The 19221-nt window shown below is 39.6% G+C and overlaps 1 protein-coding gene across 3 annotated transcripts in view; it reads left to right on the plus strand.

The window, feature by feature from the left end:
• The window catches only part of lamc3 (laminin, gamma 3), a 148247-nt gene that overhangs the window by 29671 nt on the left and 99355 nt on the right, over positions 1-19221 (plus strand). For all 3 annotated transcript variants that reach the window (XM_088070929.1, XM_088070930.1, XM_042509210.2), the window contains 2 exons: positions 9906-10036; positions 13441-13607. In XM_088070929.1, the coding sequence (XP_087927055.1) occupies positions 9906-10036; positions 13441-13607 (298 nt within the window). The remainder of the gene's footprint in view (positions 1-9905; positions 10037-13440; positions 13608-19221) is intronic.

Consider the following 19221-nt stretch of genomic DNA (forward strand, 5'->3'; position numbering starts at 1 on the left):
GACACTGCAAAAGTGTTTTTTTGTAAATGTGAACTGTTTAAAATGTGTAATTTTTTATCAGTTTTATTTTGTTGTAATTATATGTTATGCAGAGTCTGAATCTCGCTATCAGTTAACAAACTGAAAAACTGAGAGCTTACTTTTGTTCAGTTTTTACTAAATAGTTAAAGGCACAGTACAACTACAACACTTATTCTGTTGCAGTTGTATGTCATATGATGAATAATATAAATACTCTAAGTATTTTTGTCATATCGCCAAGAATATTGTTATCGCAAAAATACCCTGAAATATCGTGACATTATTTTACGGCCATATTACCCACCCCCAGTACAGATAGATTTAATGTGAATAGGCACTTGGTTGTAGCAACATAATTCAGTTGTTACCCTTAAAGTACCTATTTTGGTACCCATCCTACCAATGGGTCACAATTCTATTTTTTCTAATCCTTAACAACAACACGGTAACGTATGTAAAACAGTGGTACAATAGTGAAAAGGTGCAGAGTGCAAGTTGGGGCTAAAGTAAATATAGCAGAGTTAATGTTAACAGGGTGCTTTATATACATGTGATAAGTAGATATGACAGAACATACAGTGTAAACAGCATGCTTAGATTATGTTTGACAGATATTTACATGTACTTAAAGTGTTAAATTAAAAAATATATCATTAACGCTGGTGGCGTGGGTGCTTGGTGTTACAGCGTTATTGCATGGGGGTTGTTCTTGACATGACGTGAGTGGTGTTGAAGGTTCATCATAGTGACAGCGTGCGAAAGGATGTTATTGTGTCTGGTTTAGGGGAAATCTGAACAGGCTGACACATTAATACAGTATAGAATGATATATATAATGACATTCACATCAGCCATAGCTTCAGTTTGTGTTTAGAAAGAATTGGCAAGTGTTAGCATGCTTACAGACCAAAGTGCATTGGCCAACCTGGTAAATACCATCTTACTGTCAGCATGTTATTATGCTGATGGTAGTGTTTAGCTCAAAGTATTGCTTTGCCTGAGTACAGCCTCTGAGGCAAGCTAGCATGCCTGTAGACTTTTGAATACAAAACTCTGGTAAAGTACATCATGGTAATTCAATTATGTCACAGTCTCATGTGATATGTACACACATCAAGTGCACATCTGTCATCCACGAGTCTGGCAGTCTTGCTGAATCGCACATCGGCAGCAACCTTCGGTTGTCTCTTCATGATTTCAAACCTTGTGTGAATATGATTATATTGCCATACGCAGCTGATATTGGCTGACTGGAAGGTTTTGTATTGCAAGGGTAATAAATGGAGGATAAGTGTTCCATTTTCGTGCCTTTTTGAGTCTTTTCTTCTTACAGTCAGGGGCATAAATATAGACAGTGCAGGCAGTGCGGTTGCATTGGGTCCCACGGGGTGGGTGGGAGGGCTCCTAGAGAGAGTGAGCCCTCCAATTATGTGTTGGGCAGAAAATGGGCAATTAAGACTGCCACCTCAGATATTCGCCTGTGTTCAAGGAAGAGCTCAGGTTGAAATAGAAATAATGCTATTTTATGCCCTCACGCAAGCGATTGCCATGACCTTACATTATGTTTTCAGGTTGTCCGTCCGTCTGTCCCATTGTCATGAACACAATTTCTCAAAAACACCTTAAGGATTTAAAAATGTACTGTTTAGATTTTGGTGGTTAAAGTTCAAGGTCACTGTGACCTTGCATCCATCAGATACTGAATTGGTGACACTAATCTTGTGTGTCCACCTTGAAACTATATTGATTGTGAAGATGTGTGTGAAGCATCCATGTTTTCACAGACATGGATGCTAACTGTAACTGCAACTTTACTGTTACGCTGAAGCATACAACAGTGTGCCGGTAAATCTAGTTTATTTGTTGTTGTTTTTTAAACAGTCAGTAATTTAAAACACAATTATATTTTTATTCTACATAAACTATAAAAATGATTCAATAAAATTGATACTTATTTTATGTGGTATTTTTGTCATATACAGATTTGCAGAGCTGATTGCTGGGTAATATGTATGTCCAAAGTCAAGTCTCTACTTGATCATATGATGACACTATAAACGGTAACACAACACTGCTTCAGTGAACCACAAATTATGACCTCACACTGTTGTTGTTATGATTTGACCTTTTTCATATTGTATCGAGGTTTAAAAAAAAAGGTGGAGAAAACTCTGTAATACCCTGCAGTTAGTTGTCTGGGATCGAATTTTTATTCCTCAGAAACCTCAAAGAGCTCTTTCACAAGCGGAAGAGAAGGAGGAAAAATGTCAGTGCTGTGATTGTAATCACTGATTAGCCTCTATAAAAACACAGCTCTAAAACAAACTGTGATTTTGTGAATGCCTTTGCTCAGACAGAATATGTTTTTCATAAAGTTGATTCAATCAGAGTAAATGCCCTAAGCACTCTCTGCCCAGTTTTTTTTTTCCCAGCATTGTTTGTAGCAATATTGCATTTCTATAGACATGAGCACTGATCCAGCAAATGCATTAAAATCATACCCCGGAGGCAAAAAAGAGGCCATAGCGTACCATATTTTGTCCGTCTGACTGACACTGTAGACCAAAGAAAAGCATGCATTTTAAATGCATTGGCGTTAATGAGTAGTCCTAAAAAAGTTTGTGTTGTTACACATAGAGATGATTAAATTGGAACTTTAAAAAAGCCACTTATCTGATAAACATATATTTTCAAAAATGCTTCAGTGGCAGATAACAGTGTGGATGTATCTATTCAAAAACATCTCCTTTATCACTTGGCTTTTCTCGCAGCGAGATAAAGATTGGGCATTTATGTCAGGGGGGTTAAGACCACAGTCTTTACATACAGATTGTCAACGGAGCATAAAATGATCCCTGTTCCTCTCTGTGACATGTCAGCGTGCCATTTCCTCTGCATATGGCTCATACAGAAGCATGCATATTTCATGAGGCTTAAAACAGGAATTGCATCCTGCCCGTTTTATTAGCATTTTAATCCCTCGGCAGATTTAACGCTTGTGCCTCACTCTGAGGAGCGCGTAGTTTCAATATAGAGACTTCACACGCTTCATCTGCTGCTTTTAAAATATATCTCCTTGTCATTTTGAGAGGTCGAGGCAAAAAAAACAAAAAGAAAAAAAAACATCTGGTGACACTTAGATGCACAGGTGTTTTTGCCTCATGTATATGTCATCTCCATATTGTTGCGTGTTAGACTGGTGATCTAATGTGTTTTTCATTGCCAAATGATTTTAATTTGGATTAAACAACACTCACCTCGTAGCGCAGCATTTAGATGTTTTCTCTAAAGTAATGGCTTACTTCAAAGAGGGTTCTGTTGTCAAGTTTGTAAAGCTCTCTTTTTTTCAATAATCACGCCGAAGATGAAAGCTGCTTTTTGAATTCTAATTTAATTTGTTCAGTCATCCATTAAAACGGTTTGTCTGTCTCTCCTGCCACCAGTCCAACTTCTCTCTCCCCCTCTCCCTCTCTCTCTCTCTCTCTTTCTCTCGCTAGAAAGCTGTGTGGCAAATTGGAGCTCCAGTGTTGAATGACAATGAGTAAAAGGGGAAAAATACATATTGAGGGCACAGTGAACTTAAGCAATTAAATTAAAAAGTTATTAACTTTGGAATGAGGGACACTGCTCTCTTTCCCGTCACTGCCTGCAGCCAGAGGTTTCAGAGTTCAAGGAAACAGACTGAAACTGAAAGAAGGCGAAGGAGACAGACATGGAGAGAAAAAAAGAGATAGAGACAGACATGAGGAAGGAGACAAGAGAGTGAAGGTGAAGGTTACAAGCCCCCGAGCAGAGTCGTCTTCTGAAATGTTTGATATCGTTAAAAACTTTGCTGCGTGCGGCCTGTCTTATGTGCACCTGCTCATTTGATCATTACAATGTTATTGTCTTAAGCAAAGGACTGGCTCACTGCCACCCTCAACGCTTTATCCTATCCCTAAGTCAGCATCATTGTAGCATTGTGGGCCCAAATTCCAAGGGAGCGGGAATCAAAGTTAATTAAGCTTTTGCTGCGCTTTGCACAAATAATACGTAATGGGCTGACTACTAATTAACCCTAAGAAACTGCTTCCTTTCAGAGCAGTAAATGATATTTGGAAGTATGTATGCTTTTCCTTACACAGTTAGCACTGTTCCTCCAAGCATAGCTAATAACTCTTCCATATGATAATGGTCTTGCACCCTATGATAAATGGAAGAGTGCTTGCTTTTATGGTGCGTAAGAACTTTTAAAATGCTAACAAAAACATTTTATCATCGATGTGTGTGTTAAAGCACGTGAGCTGGATGTTGGATACAATAGCAATGCAGCGGCAGTGTTCAGAATGGCCCCTCATTAACAGAGATGTGAATCTCATGCATTTTAATGTTAATGATCGTCAGTTTGTGCTAATCACTTATTTAATAATTTAACAAAAGGGCAGGTCATGTCCATCATGTCCTTTCTTTGTTGTTTATTGGAGACCCTGGATATTAGTTGAGATATTAAGACATAAAAAATGAAGTTCTTATAGACAGACTGAATACATAAAAACAAGGAGGGCACATAGATTCACATTAAACCTTTTAATCTGTGGTTAGCTAGCATTTATATTTTAGGTGCAAATGCTAGAAAAAGAAATGCATTACTCACAACAAGAATTCTTTCAGCTTAACATCCCTATTTGTTTTTCACTGCGTTGTTTTTATGTGATACAGCTATCTGTTTCCATGTGGTCTCTATGTAATTCCCTCACTGATTGAACACCCAATTTATAGCGCACAGGACCTGTATTATCATTATGAGAACATTGTGCTTATTTTGTGCTCGAATAGCAGGCTCTGAGATACCCTGAGACAAGACAAGTGGATGGATGACAGTAGGAAGATGAGCAATCAAGGAGATTTTGTATTTTGTAAGCATAATGCTCAGGAAATTTACAGGATTTAAATGGATGTAGCCACCGTAGTGTCCCCCGTTGTAGACCCCCATTTTGGTTTTTTGTGGGAGATTTAAAAGCTGCTGTAAGCTGTCAGCAGCCAATTTAAAGAAGAAAAACAGCGGCCGAAAATGTCTCAAATGTCTAAAATTCAGGAGCTCCTTACCCTCTGTTCAGTCTCATAAACCAGGGATGGTAAATGATTGTTTTTTGCATGTTATGTCATTATTATTGTTAAGAAAGGGCTTCTGACATGTTACATGTCACTTGGGAGGCCACTTGTTAAACGTCAGGCCAGTCATGCCTCTTTAGGTTGCACAATGCCAGCATGCTGTGTAAAATCACACACTGGAGTGGAATGATGCTGCTGTTGTGTCGTTCTGTGTGAAAATCTCAAGCAGGTAAAAAGAAGGGACTTCGTAGCAGCCCTATCTCTGCATAAATCTCTGTCTGAGCTTGCCACTCATCCTTTATTTTCTGTAACTTTAAGCCTTAATAAAATGTCAATGGGTAAGTTATATAAATATGTGCCCCTCTAGGGTTGTCATAAATGTTTAAATTAGCCACAGAGACCAAAACTGTTCTCTGTACCAGGCTGTAAACATATTTATTTCTTTATTGTTGTTGTTATTATTATTATTTTCACCTTTATTAGACAGTACAGCTTTTAGAGTGAAAGGGGGGAGGCAGGGGATGACATGCAGCAGGGCCAGGGGTTGGAATCGAACGCATGGCCACTGCAGCAAAGACATAGCTTTTGTACATGGGGCGCTCGCTCTATCAGGTGAGCAACCTGGCATTTTAATGAGGGAGTCTATGGGGATCAGTTGGCTTCTGGAGCCAGCCTCAAGCAGCCATTCGAGGAACTGCAGTTCCTGATACTATGTTGGCCTCATTTTTTAGCCCAGGTAGCTGCCTTGTCCAAAATGATTTCCTATCCTCAGTTTGTTCTCTTGCCTACATCTCACCATTTTTTTTTCACTGGAAAACAATGTGTGCAGATGAGTAGTGTTTGGCTTTCCTCTTACAGCCACTGAGGATCCTCACCTTTGACACAAAATACAAAGTTTCCCTTTAAACCAGAATTGATTTAAACTATTTCCACTGCCTCAACCTTGCTGCCCTTCATTTTACCCAAATTTGTTACCTTGCAGCTATGTTTCCCATCTCAACATCACAGCGCACACTCATAAACCATGGATGAAAGTCACGTCATATCCATGTAATGTAAAACAAAGTAAAGAATCAGCATCTGTATTCCCTGGCAACTGCATTGCATCAGGGTCATTTGATGTCTTCCAAACCCCATTAGCCAGGAAAGTCATGTCAAGCAGGGCCAAAGTCGATAAGCGAGGGCCGGAACAATAGCACGCCAGCCAACTGCACTCAATTCTGCAACAGTGTAGTTACGGTTATTACAAATAGCAGCTCTACTGTATAGCCCTCAATAGGACGCTAAGGCACAGAACTGTCTGGGAAAATCCTGGAGTGCTCTCCAGCTAGCGAGGAGAGAGCAGAGATAAGGCTGGCGGAGGGAGAGAAAGGACAATAAAGAGAGAGGTGTAGGGTAAAGTGAGAGGGCATTTCAGGTAAGAACACTAATGGCGCGATGAGTTACGACTGCAGAACACTCAAAATTTTGCTGAAAGGGAGCCACCAGCTGGCCTAGTTAAAATAAAAAAAGACATCGCCTCGCTTTAAAATGACCTGTTAATTAGAGTTTTTTATACACTGTGCCACTGATTGCACATTGCAAAGCACACCAAGCTCCAATTTGAAAAATCTTCTCTCTACTGGCAAAGTCAGTTTACCAGCAAAGCCAACCCACAGGTGACACTGAAGTCCAGTAGTCATGCTGACGCCATCCATGCAAGGGTTAAACCAATCAGGAACACATGTAGCATATTCACACCAGATGTTCCAGTAAGGGGCTATGACCTCTTCATGGCTCAGCAGTTTGTCTCTTGGGACTGCGGGCGCGGTGCAGGCAGGTGGTCCCAATGCTTAGACTCTATCCTTGGAGACAGCAGGAACATGGTCATGCTGACAGAAGAAGAAAGCCCCTAAGAAGCAGCTCTTTTAAAGATAACTTAGTTTTAAACTTTTTCTGCACTGCTGCTCAGGCTATTTTCAGCTGAGAGAGATCACATTAGGTACCTATGAAGAGAGCCTCACAGGGCTCAGAAGTGTCATCTTTGTTATATTTCTTGCCACTAACCAATTAAGCCACTTTCTTCAGTGGCTGGACAAAGAGTAATGCTTTTTTATTACATCTAAACTGGTATGAAGCTAAAAAATGAATGTTTCATTATGTCAGTGCTCATTAGTTACTATACAAATTCTGCTAAGGCACTCTGGCTGCACTTATACTGTATATACCAAGGAGTTATCTCCTTGTCTGAAAAGTGGAGCTGATGCCCTAAACTTGCATTCTTTCTAAGTCATCTTCAGTACAGCATTATGTTCTTTTTATAAATAATGGTCCCATTACAGTAAAATAGAGGATAAGGGGGATATGCTTTAGGGCATGGATACCTTGTGGTTGACAAGTTGTTCCCTTGGCAGTCTCTACTCTCTCATCCGAATGTGGTCACTTATGATTCCAAAAAAAGCAAGATGTTGATGGATGGGGGTCGTCACAGTGACTAAGTCCACTTCTTTTATACAGTTTATGATAAGCCAGCTATTTTTTTGTATATTAATTACAATTTTATAATCCTGTATCCTGTCTAGACTGATTCATAACTTCCAGAGAGCTAATGTACGTACGCTGGTTTCTCTTCTAAATGCTGCATGATGAAATTCTACTTGCAAATACTTAAAACTTGTAACTTGATTGTTTCAGATCTTATCATTTCATGATAGTGCAGCTGTCAGCAGGGACTTTTTTTCTGTATTGTTATGTTCTGCTATGCTCAGACACATGATTTAAGATCAGAGTTGGCTGCCAAAAGAGCCATGTCGCTTATTGAGGCGTTGGAGTATCCCTTTATATGTCCATGTTAAGAGCTCTAACTTTAACAGTAACATAAAGAGCAAACATAATCAGTCTAAAACAAGACTAAAGCTACTTTTACATGTCTTTGAGGTAGCTGCCCTGACAGCAGGAAAGCATTTTTAGAAATGGCTGCTGCCACTACAGTCCATATTTACAGCCAGGTGCTTTGGTGAATACTGACACCAGCTTGTAGCTGCATACTGTAGCAAAACAACAGAAATCACTGAAATTACTAAAGATTTCTACATATTTGGATAGTTTGCCAGTCTTCTGAAGTGGAAATGTTATCACAGGCCCATTTCTTCTTTTGGTTGTCCTAATAAGTTGCTAGTGCTGTAATTCGGTATTCAGACACCAACATTATCAGTTCCTCCGTCTTTTGGCTTACACGATATCTGCTATTTGATAAGCCAAAGACAGGCAGAAACCAACAGACGTTCAACACTGTAAACGCTGCATGTTGAAGCAAAAATTGTGTGTGTTCCAATGGGCGGCAACCCCCCCTCCCACAGTGATACTTCATCATGCTCACATTGACAATGTATACATGCTGACATCAATCACATATAATTTTCACCATTTTACTTTGCTAATTAGCGCTAAAAATGAAGGATAATCATGCTAAAATTACAACACAAAGAAGGTCATTCATCAGGTTTGCCAATGTAGTTTAGCCTGTTAGTTAATGCCAAAGCGATTAGCATTTATCCTCTTGGCTCCATGAATGTCTGTGCCAAATGTCATTAAAATACATTTAATAGTTGTCAACATATTTCAATAAAAGCCAAACATGACAAAATGCTAGTGGCACAAGAGGTTAAGTCAGGAGATCACCTAAGTTAGCGGGATTCATCCTTTTGGGAACATGAATGTTTGTACATAATCACCAAGGGTCATACTGCTAGCATGGCAAGGAAATGTACATATGGTACGCTTTTCAAAATTATAACAAGAAAACAAGGTAAAGTACATGATTTATAAAGTATACTCAATGTTCTTTTTATTATTTAAAAAAACCCAGTTCTGTTCAGTGGGTGCTATCTGATGGGCTTTAGCACTACAAAGACAAGCTGTAGAGCCTGAGAAAAACATGAATGAATGAACACCTCACACGTGTTTTTAGTCTGAGGCCCATCCGCTCCAATCTCCTTCTCTCCCATTGCCACACTTCAAAGATGCCCCTGGGGAGAAGCTTCAAAACGCACAGCATTATAGGCTTTTTCAGGACTGCCACAGAGTCCCAAACCAGCCAAGAAACAGACAGAAGTTTCTCTTCGGCTATTTGTTTTAAAGTTGCTTCTGTTCACGAGTATGAGATTCCTCATGTCATTTGTTCTCCCTTTACCTGGCCCCACTTTTATCTTCCACCCTACTATTGCACTTCCCGTTTGCTTTTTGTCTGTTTGTGTTATCCCTCTTCACTTTCTTCTCCCACTCTTGCTTCATCCCGTCTTTACCTTTGCAGTGGGCTCAAACAGAGGAGCTTAAATCATATCAGGGATTGGAGCCTTGCCACGCGCCATCCATTAAACAAAAGTAGTGCTGCAGTGTTGTCTCTTTTCTCATGTTTTTTTCATATATTGGCTTTTGTCTCCATTAATCCCTTTCCTTCTAACCCCCTTTTTTCTGACATTAACTCAATTTCCTACACCATACTCATTATCTCCCCATTACATCTTCTCTCTCCCCTGCCGTTACACCATCACCCCTGTCTCCTTGATCCACCACCTCTCCAATTTTGACTTATTTTCTTTGCTCTGTCAACTTTTGCTTTCCTCATACCCCTTGCCTCTCTCAACTAAAGCCCAGTTGGTGTCCTTCTCCTTCATCCTTTCCGTCTGCTTCCTTGTACCTACAAGAGTGCCAGCAGCCATCAAACTGACCAAAGTGGATGGGAGCAAAATGTGTTTTCTAACATCTCTCTCACCCCGTTGGTCCTTTTCTTCTTTCCTGTCTTTTTTTTTCAGGAATGGGTGACAGCCACTGACCTGCTCATCTCTTTGGACAGGCTGAACACCTTTGGAGATGAGTTCTTCAAGGATGCTAAAGTTTTGCGCTCATACTTCTACGCCATTTCTGATTTCTCTGTGGGTGGCAGGTAAGAGACACCAGAAAACACGCCATCAGTGATAATGTCTCCCTTGTTAAAAATTAGTCACTTTAGGATTTAACCTTGAGTTTTGTCACATAAAACTATGTTTGAGCAAAAAATCAAATGAAGACTCAGAGGCTTTGTGGTGTCCAAATGCATTTCCTTTGTGCCATGGTGGGGTTTTTTTTGCTAAAAGAATTTCACATTTTCAGCTTCCAGCTATCTCAAACATAATGGAACAGAAGCCCTGTCTATTACAAAATGCATTTATATAATACTAATTGGTTTTGCCAAATATGTTCTGAAGGAAATACAACTGCCGCCTAAGGAGGAAGGGGTGGGTGGTTGGGCATGCAAAGCACATATTTTGACACCAGAGCCCAGGGATTTTGTTTCATTTCTCATGTTTTAGAATTAGGCTTGTAAAACAATAATGGTTGGGAAATCTTTTGGTTGGTTAAATATTGAAAAAATTCAGCATGCCACATCTGTTGCCGCAAGCTTTCTTTGACTTTCACAGAATTAGCCAATACCACATTCTTTTTCAAATACATTCAGTTTGAACATTTTGTATTATAGTTTCCAGATATGCATAGAGTAAATTATTGTGTTTATGATTAACACAGGGTGTGTGCAGGTTGAAATGTATTAAAATTAATTTTATTAATATAAAGCCTTGAAAGTAGTTAAATTTATGAGGTCTTATAGGACGACTGTGTAGGCTTTAGTGGCATCTAGTGGTGAGGATTTCAAATTACAACCAGCTGAAACTTCTTCCAAATGTCAAGTGTGACCTCCCTGTTAGGATTCTTTCAGTTCAGGAGGTTTTTACTAGAAGCCAAATTGTCTGCAGAGCCCCCCCCCCAAAAAAAACCCCCACAAAATCAGTAAAACCACTGAATAAAGAAGTTTCACTTTAAAATCAGTTTTTCCCCGATGCTGTTCCACTTGTCACAGACAGGCCACTAGCCAGTCACCTGCTAATGTGTGCTCGCTTTCTTTACTTTGATAAATTAAGATCCAGACATTCAGTAGGTTTCAAGCAGAAGAGCTCTTACCTGAGTAGTCTCTTCCCTTACAAAACAAACAGACCATGTGGTTTAAACCAGTAAAACACTAAGTAAAGCACTTTCATGTTGAAAAATTTGTGTTTTTCTAACGCTGCTCACCTTGGAGTTGCTTCTCACTTCAGTGGCAGACGCAAAAACAGGAAAAGGGCTATATAGAGCCAGTGTTTGGTTAGTCTGTTCTGGGCTTCTGTTGAAACATCCCAGAGCAACATGGCAGACGCCTGCAAGGAACCGCTCCCTATGTAGATATAAACAGCTCTTTCTAAGGTAACAAAAACGATTCTTATTTCCAGGTGATTGTGCAGTAAAGATATGGTACTGGTCATGTGATATTCTACTTCTACCAATATGCATCCACCTAAATCCCACACACTGGACCTTTCATTGCCACAAACAGTATTATCTGATTTCATTTATTCAACTTTTCATGTCTCATTTTGTCAAAACGAGTCTTGCCCTTCTGTGTGAAAGTCCACATTTCTAAGGTTACAAATCTGTCAAGCTACCTCTGAACCTAATTCTGTCTTTTTACTCTATGTTTGCACTCACCTGCTGGCAAATTGTAGATTGGCATAACTCACTCTAACCTATTATTCCTACATAATACCTACCTTTACATGGGATTAAATGTATACTACTTACCTTCACACTTAACTGTAATGCCTAAATAAGAAAAAGATGATTTGTCCAAAAATCAGTCTTAAATTTGGCTAAAACTGTTCTGAAATTTCTTTAAAAGGATTGAATCTAATCGTCTGATGCCTGTACACAGCCTGTAACAGCGCTACCTTTCCATGAAGAACATAATTCAGTACACACATGTTGTACATTAACAGCATTTTCAGGGACAAGGTTGTGAATCACATGGATACTGTATGTTGCCAAAGAAAGATGAGCAATCAACACCCCACCCTTAGAAGCTGTTTGCAAAACTGATAACAAAAATGCCTCGCTGTCTGTCATGTTGCCATCGGATAAAAAATACACCGAGATAATCCTCCGTCCTTCCTCCACTTCTTTTTGGTTTATTACTCAAAGTAATGAGAGAGGACGTGGTGCCAAGGACCAGGCTGCACCTTGGCGCTTCAGATAGAAGTGGACGATTAAGTAGTTGAGATGAAGCCTTCAGATGGAATATAAATCTGATCTGACACATGTCATAAACACTTAGGATCACTGCAGCGACAGGACAAATTGCCCCACCAATGCCAAGACACCTGGGGGAGAGACCCACATGACAACATGTTAGCCTTGCGCTTTCTGTATGAGAACACATGCCTTTACCTCGGCAAGATGGCTGGTGGTACTCACCGATGTTATAAAAGACTCCTCGTGATTTATACAGAATATCAATACAACCATAAGGTGGACTGCTGCAGCAATAAAAGTGCTAGAATTGTGGTGTATATAAAAAAAATGCTGTTTATGCATCTTTTCATTCTGGTTCATCATAAGGACTCACTTTTTGAACCACACATATGGTGCCGGTACAGCTCAGGTCAGTTCCCCTCATAACATATTCGGTTAGAATTATTACCGAGCGGCCCCTGTCTGCTCCAGCAGAAAGATCTGATATGTGAATTGGAAAGCGCTTTGGAGTTACTGGGTTGTTGTCGTCTCAGCGACAACAGAAATAACTGGGTCTGAGCCTCAGGCAAGCATACGTCTGGATCCAGGACAGCTGGCTAAATTTGACAGAGCCTGCCACTCAGCGACAAGTCCCCGTCCCCTATCACAGCCACTTGACAAAATCCGACGACACTGCCAGGAAATATTACTCACAGGAGGGGCGTAGCTGCCACCATGCTTCGGAGGAAATGATAGGCTCTCCAAATGCAGGGAGGAAAGGAAATTAGCAGATATTAGCGATCTTGTTGTGAAAATGGACTTAATGAATCCTGTTTATCTCATGATTATTAACTCATACACTTATTTGAAAATGATGTGCACACAAAAAGAAAAGTAAATAAAGGCGTGCGTGTAAATTGAACACAAATGCACACACTCATTCTCACACAGAGATACATGCTTATTGCTGTTTCTTTCACCCTCAGACAGTGTGAGTGTATTAGCACTGAGTTGAATCGTGCAGTTGCTGAAGGGGAATAAAAACCCCACCTCATCTCAAGCCATGTTTATGCTCGTGAAAGATAATAAGAAGTGACAACTCCTCACAGTGGAAAAACCCTCTCACTTTCCCCTCTCTTCTACCTTTTACTTCATTCACTGTGTGCATTAGTATGTTGAGTCAGTGAGGAAAAACAGAGAGAGAGGGAGAATGTGTATATGAAAAGTAGTACCTGCATCTTTTACATAACTGTCTGTCTGCGCTTCCCTCAGATGCAAGTGTAACGGTCACGCCAGCGAGTGTGTTGAGGGGGAACATCAGAGGCTGGTCTGTGCCTGCCAACATCACACCGTGGGAGATGACTGCCAGAGATGTCACCCCTTTTACCAGGACAGACCCTGGGCCAGGGCCACTGGGGACTCCGCCAACGAGTGTCTGAGTGAGTAGCCGTCTCCTCTTTCCTCTGTCACAACCCCCGCCAGGTGCAGCCTCCTGAAAAATCCACAGGGAAGTGTTGAATTCAAGTGACAAGTTCAGGCTGTCAAAGGTCTCGAACAATCGGTCACTGCGCCGCCTCACATCAACCTCCGAGACATCTGAAGATGTCGATTTCCTCCTCTTTTGTATTTGCTGCATGAGTGAGTAGATGCTGATGATCAGTAGGGCAACCAGGCAGGGGTCTGAAATGAAGTTTTTTCACCACCCTTGTCTGACAATTTTATTTGCCACTTTTCAAATCAATGCGCTCACGTTTAGATAATTTAGATATCATTTAATGTAAAAAATGATGCAATTTAATGTTCGATACATACATATTTACACCAACAAGATTACATGTATGGCAAATTCCAGTGTTTGAATTACATCAAGGCTTTTTGGGAAGCCCTATTTTTGGGGACTGGAGGGGTATTATACACAAACATGGACATGCATGAATGCTGAAATATACTATATGAATTCATACAGAGAATATCTAGCCTGAAACAACAAAGAACAGAGATTTTCTATTTATCAGAGAATACATAAACATAAGCTATCATATTAGGGTACAAATGTTTCCAAACAAAAGAACATACATTGTAGTGTATTTAAGCACATATAGGACAGACTACCTGTAGAGTTATGAGTTCATAGTTTCAGGCCAGGTAGACTATTAATGCAGCTCATCAACGGCAGAGGAGTCAAGTCACATGTCTTGGACTTGAGTAAAAAATATAATAACTTTAGACGTGACTTGACAAACCAAATAATATGTGCAACTCGACATGGACTTTAACATCAGCGACTTGTAATGTCACTTGGACTTGAGCCGTTCAACTTGAAAATAGTTGATACCATCCCTAAGTCTAACATTAATACTACATTATTAAAATGGTATAAAATTTGGTGAAGAGCACATTGTGACTTGTTTAGGACTTCAAACATGAAGTTTAGGACTTGGGACTTGTCTGCCTTGACCTGGGACTTGACTCGGGACTTGAGTACAAAGACTTGAGACTTATTTGTTACTTGCAAAACAATGACTTGGTCCTACCTCTGCCAGTGGATCCCAGGGTTTTTAGAATGTCTTAATGGAGCTTTTAAGGTTACATTGGATTTTTTTCCAGCCTAATGTTGTGCATCACATCTTTGATCAATTGGCTGTGTGCTGGAGGGGTTACATCCTTCCATTTAAGCAGAATTGAGCGTCTAGCTAATAGAGAGGAAAAGGCAATGACCTTCTGTCAGTGAGCAGGGAGACTGGAATCATCTGGACCTGAGAATATACCAAAAATAGCATTTGTGGGAGAAGGCATAATAGTACAGACTGTTGCAAAGTTTTGAAGCAAGACACAGGAAGTTATCTTTGGTCTTGAGTAGCCGCAGTGTTGCACAAGGACAGACATGGACATGTTCATGAACACCTGCACTGTACATCTATTAACATGAGATAACATTACTGCTTATTTTTCCTGTGCTCCGACTGCCAACACCTGTCTGCTCCAAGTGCATCAACCATCTCTCTTTCTCTGTCGCTCAGCCGCTCTCGCTACACACTGAGCTATTCCTTTTGGCGTGATGAATACGCAAGGTCACTAGGGAAGTTGATACAATTATGAATAGGCACATTTATGTATGTGTGCCCACGACTGTTCATTGATTAGAATGCAGTGAACTTCAGTGGCTAGTAGGGTTGCCTTTATGTAGCAGTTGCGAGCAACTTTCAAGTGTGTGTCTGTATCCAACTATAGAGTTCACAACGGGCTGAAAATATTACAACCCAAATTGAACTGACCCCTGTGAGCTGAATCTTGAACCTAACCCGTCTAACCCGTCAGAGATCATCTCATAAAATACTGTGCCCATGCCCGACCAAGCCCGACTCCCCACAAAAGGCTCTAGTTACCTTCCAACATCCAGGGCACACCGGCTGAGTGGCGGTGCAAACCACATGCATCTGCATCTGAAAATGGAACAGCACGGTGTATCACCGTCCTTCTATCCCTGCCAACAGGGCACTGACAGCGGCGGTCAAAAGCCACCGGGCTACAGCAGATAATATAAGATGATATCAATCAATCCATCCGTTCGTCAGTCAGTCAGTCAGTCAGTCAGTCAATCAGTGTATAATTTCTATAATATATGTTTAATTTTCATTTTAAATTAATCAACAAATTAAGTGCAGAGTGCTAACTTTATGATTTTATTTATTTATAAATGTGTTGTTTTTGACAGCCTGAGCGCTACCCAACCTGGCCAGTCAGTGCACGTTTTTGGTAGGAACCTGGTCTCACCTGTCTGGTGTTTTGTGAACCCATTAGGCTCAGGTTGAGACTGAGAGCTTCGCCAAATTATACATTGCCTTACTGAACGTGTGTCTCTCCTGTGCGTGTTCTCTGTCCGCCAAAGTGGCAGATGGATTGATGATTTTAACAACCACTGCCAACAGTGTACCTGCATGTGGCAAATGCTAATTTCAGACCCTGCAATTAAGTATTCACAGAAGCTGATATTCATCGATTCTCATTATGCTGTACCTTGAATGGTATGTTATTATGTGAACCCAGCTTCACACAGCATTTAACTACTTCTCTGCCACCACATTTCAGTTACCACTTTTGGAGCATAATCACAAAGTAATGAAATTGATTTTTAATCTAATTCAGTTCATTGATTTAAACATTGCATTTAAGTATTGGCCTTTTGGGAGTTGTGTGTATGTATATTAAAATCCGCTTCCTCAGCTGCTTCTATACATGCATTGCTCATTTGCACATATGTTTGCAAGCGTCAGAGATTCTGTATGTATGAATTAGCATTAGGGTATTGTCAGGTTTCACTCATCACACTATGCACTTCTAGTGACTACTGTTGAGGATGAATTGTAATTGGCTGAGGGATAAAAGGATAAAGGAGAGTGGCTCGCAAATTGTATTTGTCTTTTCGCTGAATTCCATTAAGCAGCAAGCTTGTTTTAATTACTCTTACTCTTGGTTCCAAGCAGATGGTGTCTTGAATAGACTACTGCACCCAACTTAATCAATGCTGTATATTAATAAATAAACACACACCATATAAAAGAGACACAGAATGTGGAAACACAATAATGAATGCTCAGTGTAATTGCACATTTCTATCTGGCACCACACTCATTTTGCCTTAGTTTGCCCCACAAACCTTTTATATTTCCTGCCAGGCACCGGAGCAGCCACCATATTATTAGCACTCTGACAGTTTTATACGCGAGTGATAATCATCAGCAAACTTGCATTGAGGATGATAAATAGACCAAGAAGTGAAATGTAAACAAAACTATTACTACTACTGTTTTTTAAAGAACATGAAAATTAGAAATTAATTTGTTTTTTGTTTCAAGACAAAATGAGATCATGATCTGGCATCATCCCAAGGTGAGAGTCTCAGAGAATTTTCATTAATGATATGTTTTTGATGAATCTGTTAATGTAAAGAGGCTTAAAGGATAACAATACATAACAAACTTTTAAACATAGTATCACCTAAACCACCAAAAAACATGTTTAACACAATAAGCAAAGTTAAAAAGTTGCAATACAGTGTTTTTTTAAGAAATGGCTTCATAAGATGCCAACATTTCTTCAAAGGTCAAGTGTGTGGGATTTAGGGGACATATTGGCAGAAGTGGAGTATAGTATAAAAAGTATGTTTTCATTGGTGTATAAACACCTGAAATTAAGAATTATTGTGGTTTTGTTACCTTAGAATGAGCAGTTTATATCTACATAGGGAGCAGGTCCTCATCCATGGAAATCGCCATGGTCATAAGCATTTTTGTGTTACATCCACCACTATAGTGAGCTGCCCCTCTGAAACATGAGTGTCGGGAAAATAGTGATTTTTCAAAGTGAAACCGCTTTATTCATTGCTTTTACTGGTTTTCAACAAATGGTCCATATGTTTTGGAGAGGAAGAGACCTCTGCAGATAATGAATCTCTCTTGAACATCTGAATAAGAAAAAAAGTGAGCACATGTTAAGTTATTAGAGAAAAGGTGAGCACACATTAGCAAGGGCTCGGCTATTCCAGCTCCTCTGCTGAACAGTGTAGGAGAAACACTGATTTGACCTATGTGGATAATTTGACTCCTGAAACTTTGAGCAACAGCACCTTTCATGAGCACATAAACCTTTGAACCCTGAGCAAATTGGGACGATGTCTTTCAGAGGCGTAAGGAAAAAGGCAAAAAGTATCTTGTTCCAGGAATCGCAAGAAATTAGTAGATTTAGAAATTGATTTTTGAAATGCTACAGGAAAATGTTCAAAAATTGAAAAAATGCGAGGGAAAAAGTATTTATTTTCATAATAATGTATTAAAATATATATTACAGAATTATTATACATTTCAAACACTTTTCCAGGTCATATGCCTGTGGGTTTTTTTTGTGCACATTTTCTGGTAATTGTCTTGTCCTTTTTACTACTTGTTTTCCTGCTCATTGACTTCTTTCTATGTTTTGAATGAATAGTTTTAACTTTCCTTGATGCCAGTCTTTCTAGTTTTGTATATTTTAGTGCTGCCAGATCTTGTGAGAGAAAAAGCAACCTGGTCTATGGAAACAACACCAACAGAAGCAAACTGATTACCCCAAAAAGACTAAAACAAAACAAAAAAACAAATCCCAAAGAAAGCTTGACCAATACACTGCTTGATATATATATTAAGTATATATATATATATACCTAATACGGTATTTAGGCTTATGTATGTATTTAAAACACTATGGAATTAATAATTATACGATTATGTCAGTGAAGGCACAACAAAGATATCTGGTTGGCCATTTAAATTTTTTTTAAGAATGACACATACTGGGCCTTTGATTGGCCATGTTTGTATCCTTGATGTTTTTATCAGTCCTAGGATTTTGAACAAGATCTGCATGATGTGCACATTCTTACATATATACCTACACACGTACAAAATCTACATACTGCCTTTAAATTGTCACCCACTTGAGGTTGAGTACAGTCCTAAAATCCACTGTCATTCTTCCACTCTTTTTTATTTAGCTAAAGAAACTGAATCTGAAATGAATTGTGTTATTTAGATTCGGTCAGTCCCCTGTGTGTAAGGGGTAAGGGGAGGGGCAGATTGAATGGGGTTATGGATAGATGCTGCGACAGGACAAACAACAGAGAAAGGAGACATATACTCCATTGCCACCAAAATTAGCGCATGCAAATGTGTTTCTTAAACACAGATAAACCTGCTAAAGCAAGGCTATATGACTGCTTTTCTATTGCCAGTGGATCAGAGCTGTGTACATGGCTCTGCAGTGGACAAGTATGTGTGCGTGTGTGGGTTGATTTGGTGTGTCCGCTCGATGTAACAGACAGGCTGGAGAACAGGTAAACAGCAAAAAGCAGCATAGACAGAGGTATCAGAAAACTTAATGGTGATTGCTTCTTTTTATATATCTCTTGTATTCATTCTCTTTTTTAAACTCTGCAGACTAATTTGGATTGATGTTTTTGCACTGTAGTAGTAGTAGAGTAGACGGACGGTAATTAGTTTTGGCTTATCACTGCATCTT

The sequence above is a fragment of the Plectropomus leopardus genome, chromosome 20 (genome assembly GCF_026936395.1).
Source record: "Plectropomus leopardus strain MGB_pleo_1.0 chromosome 20, ASM2693639v1, whole genome shotgun sequence".
In the NCBI taxonomy this organism is placed as follows: Eukaryota; Metazoa; Chordata; class Actinopteri; order Perciformes; family Serranidae; genus Plectropomus; species Plectropomus leopardus.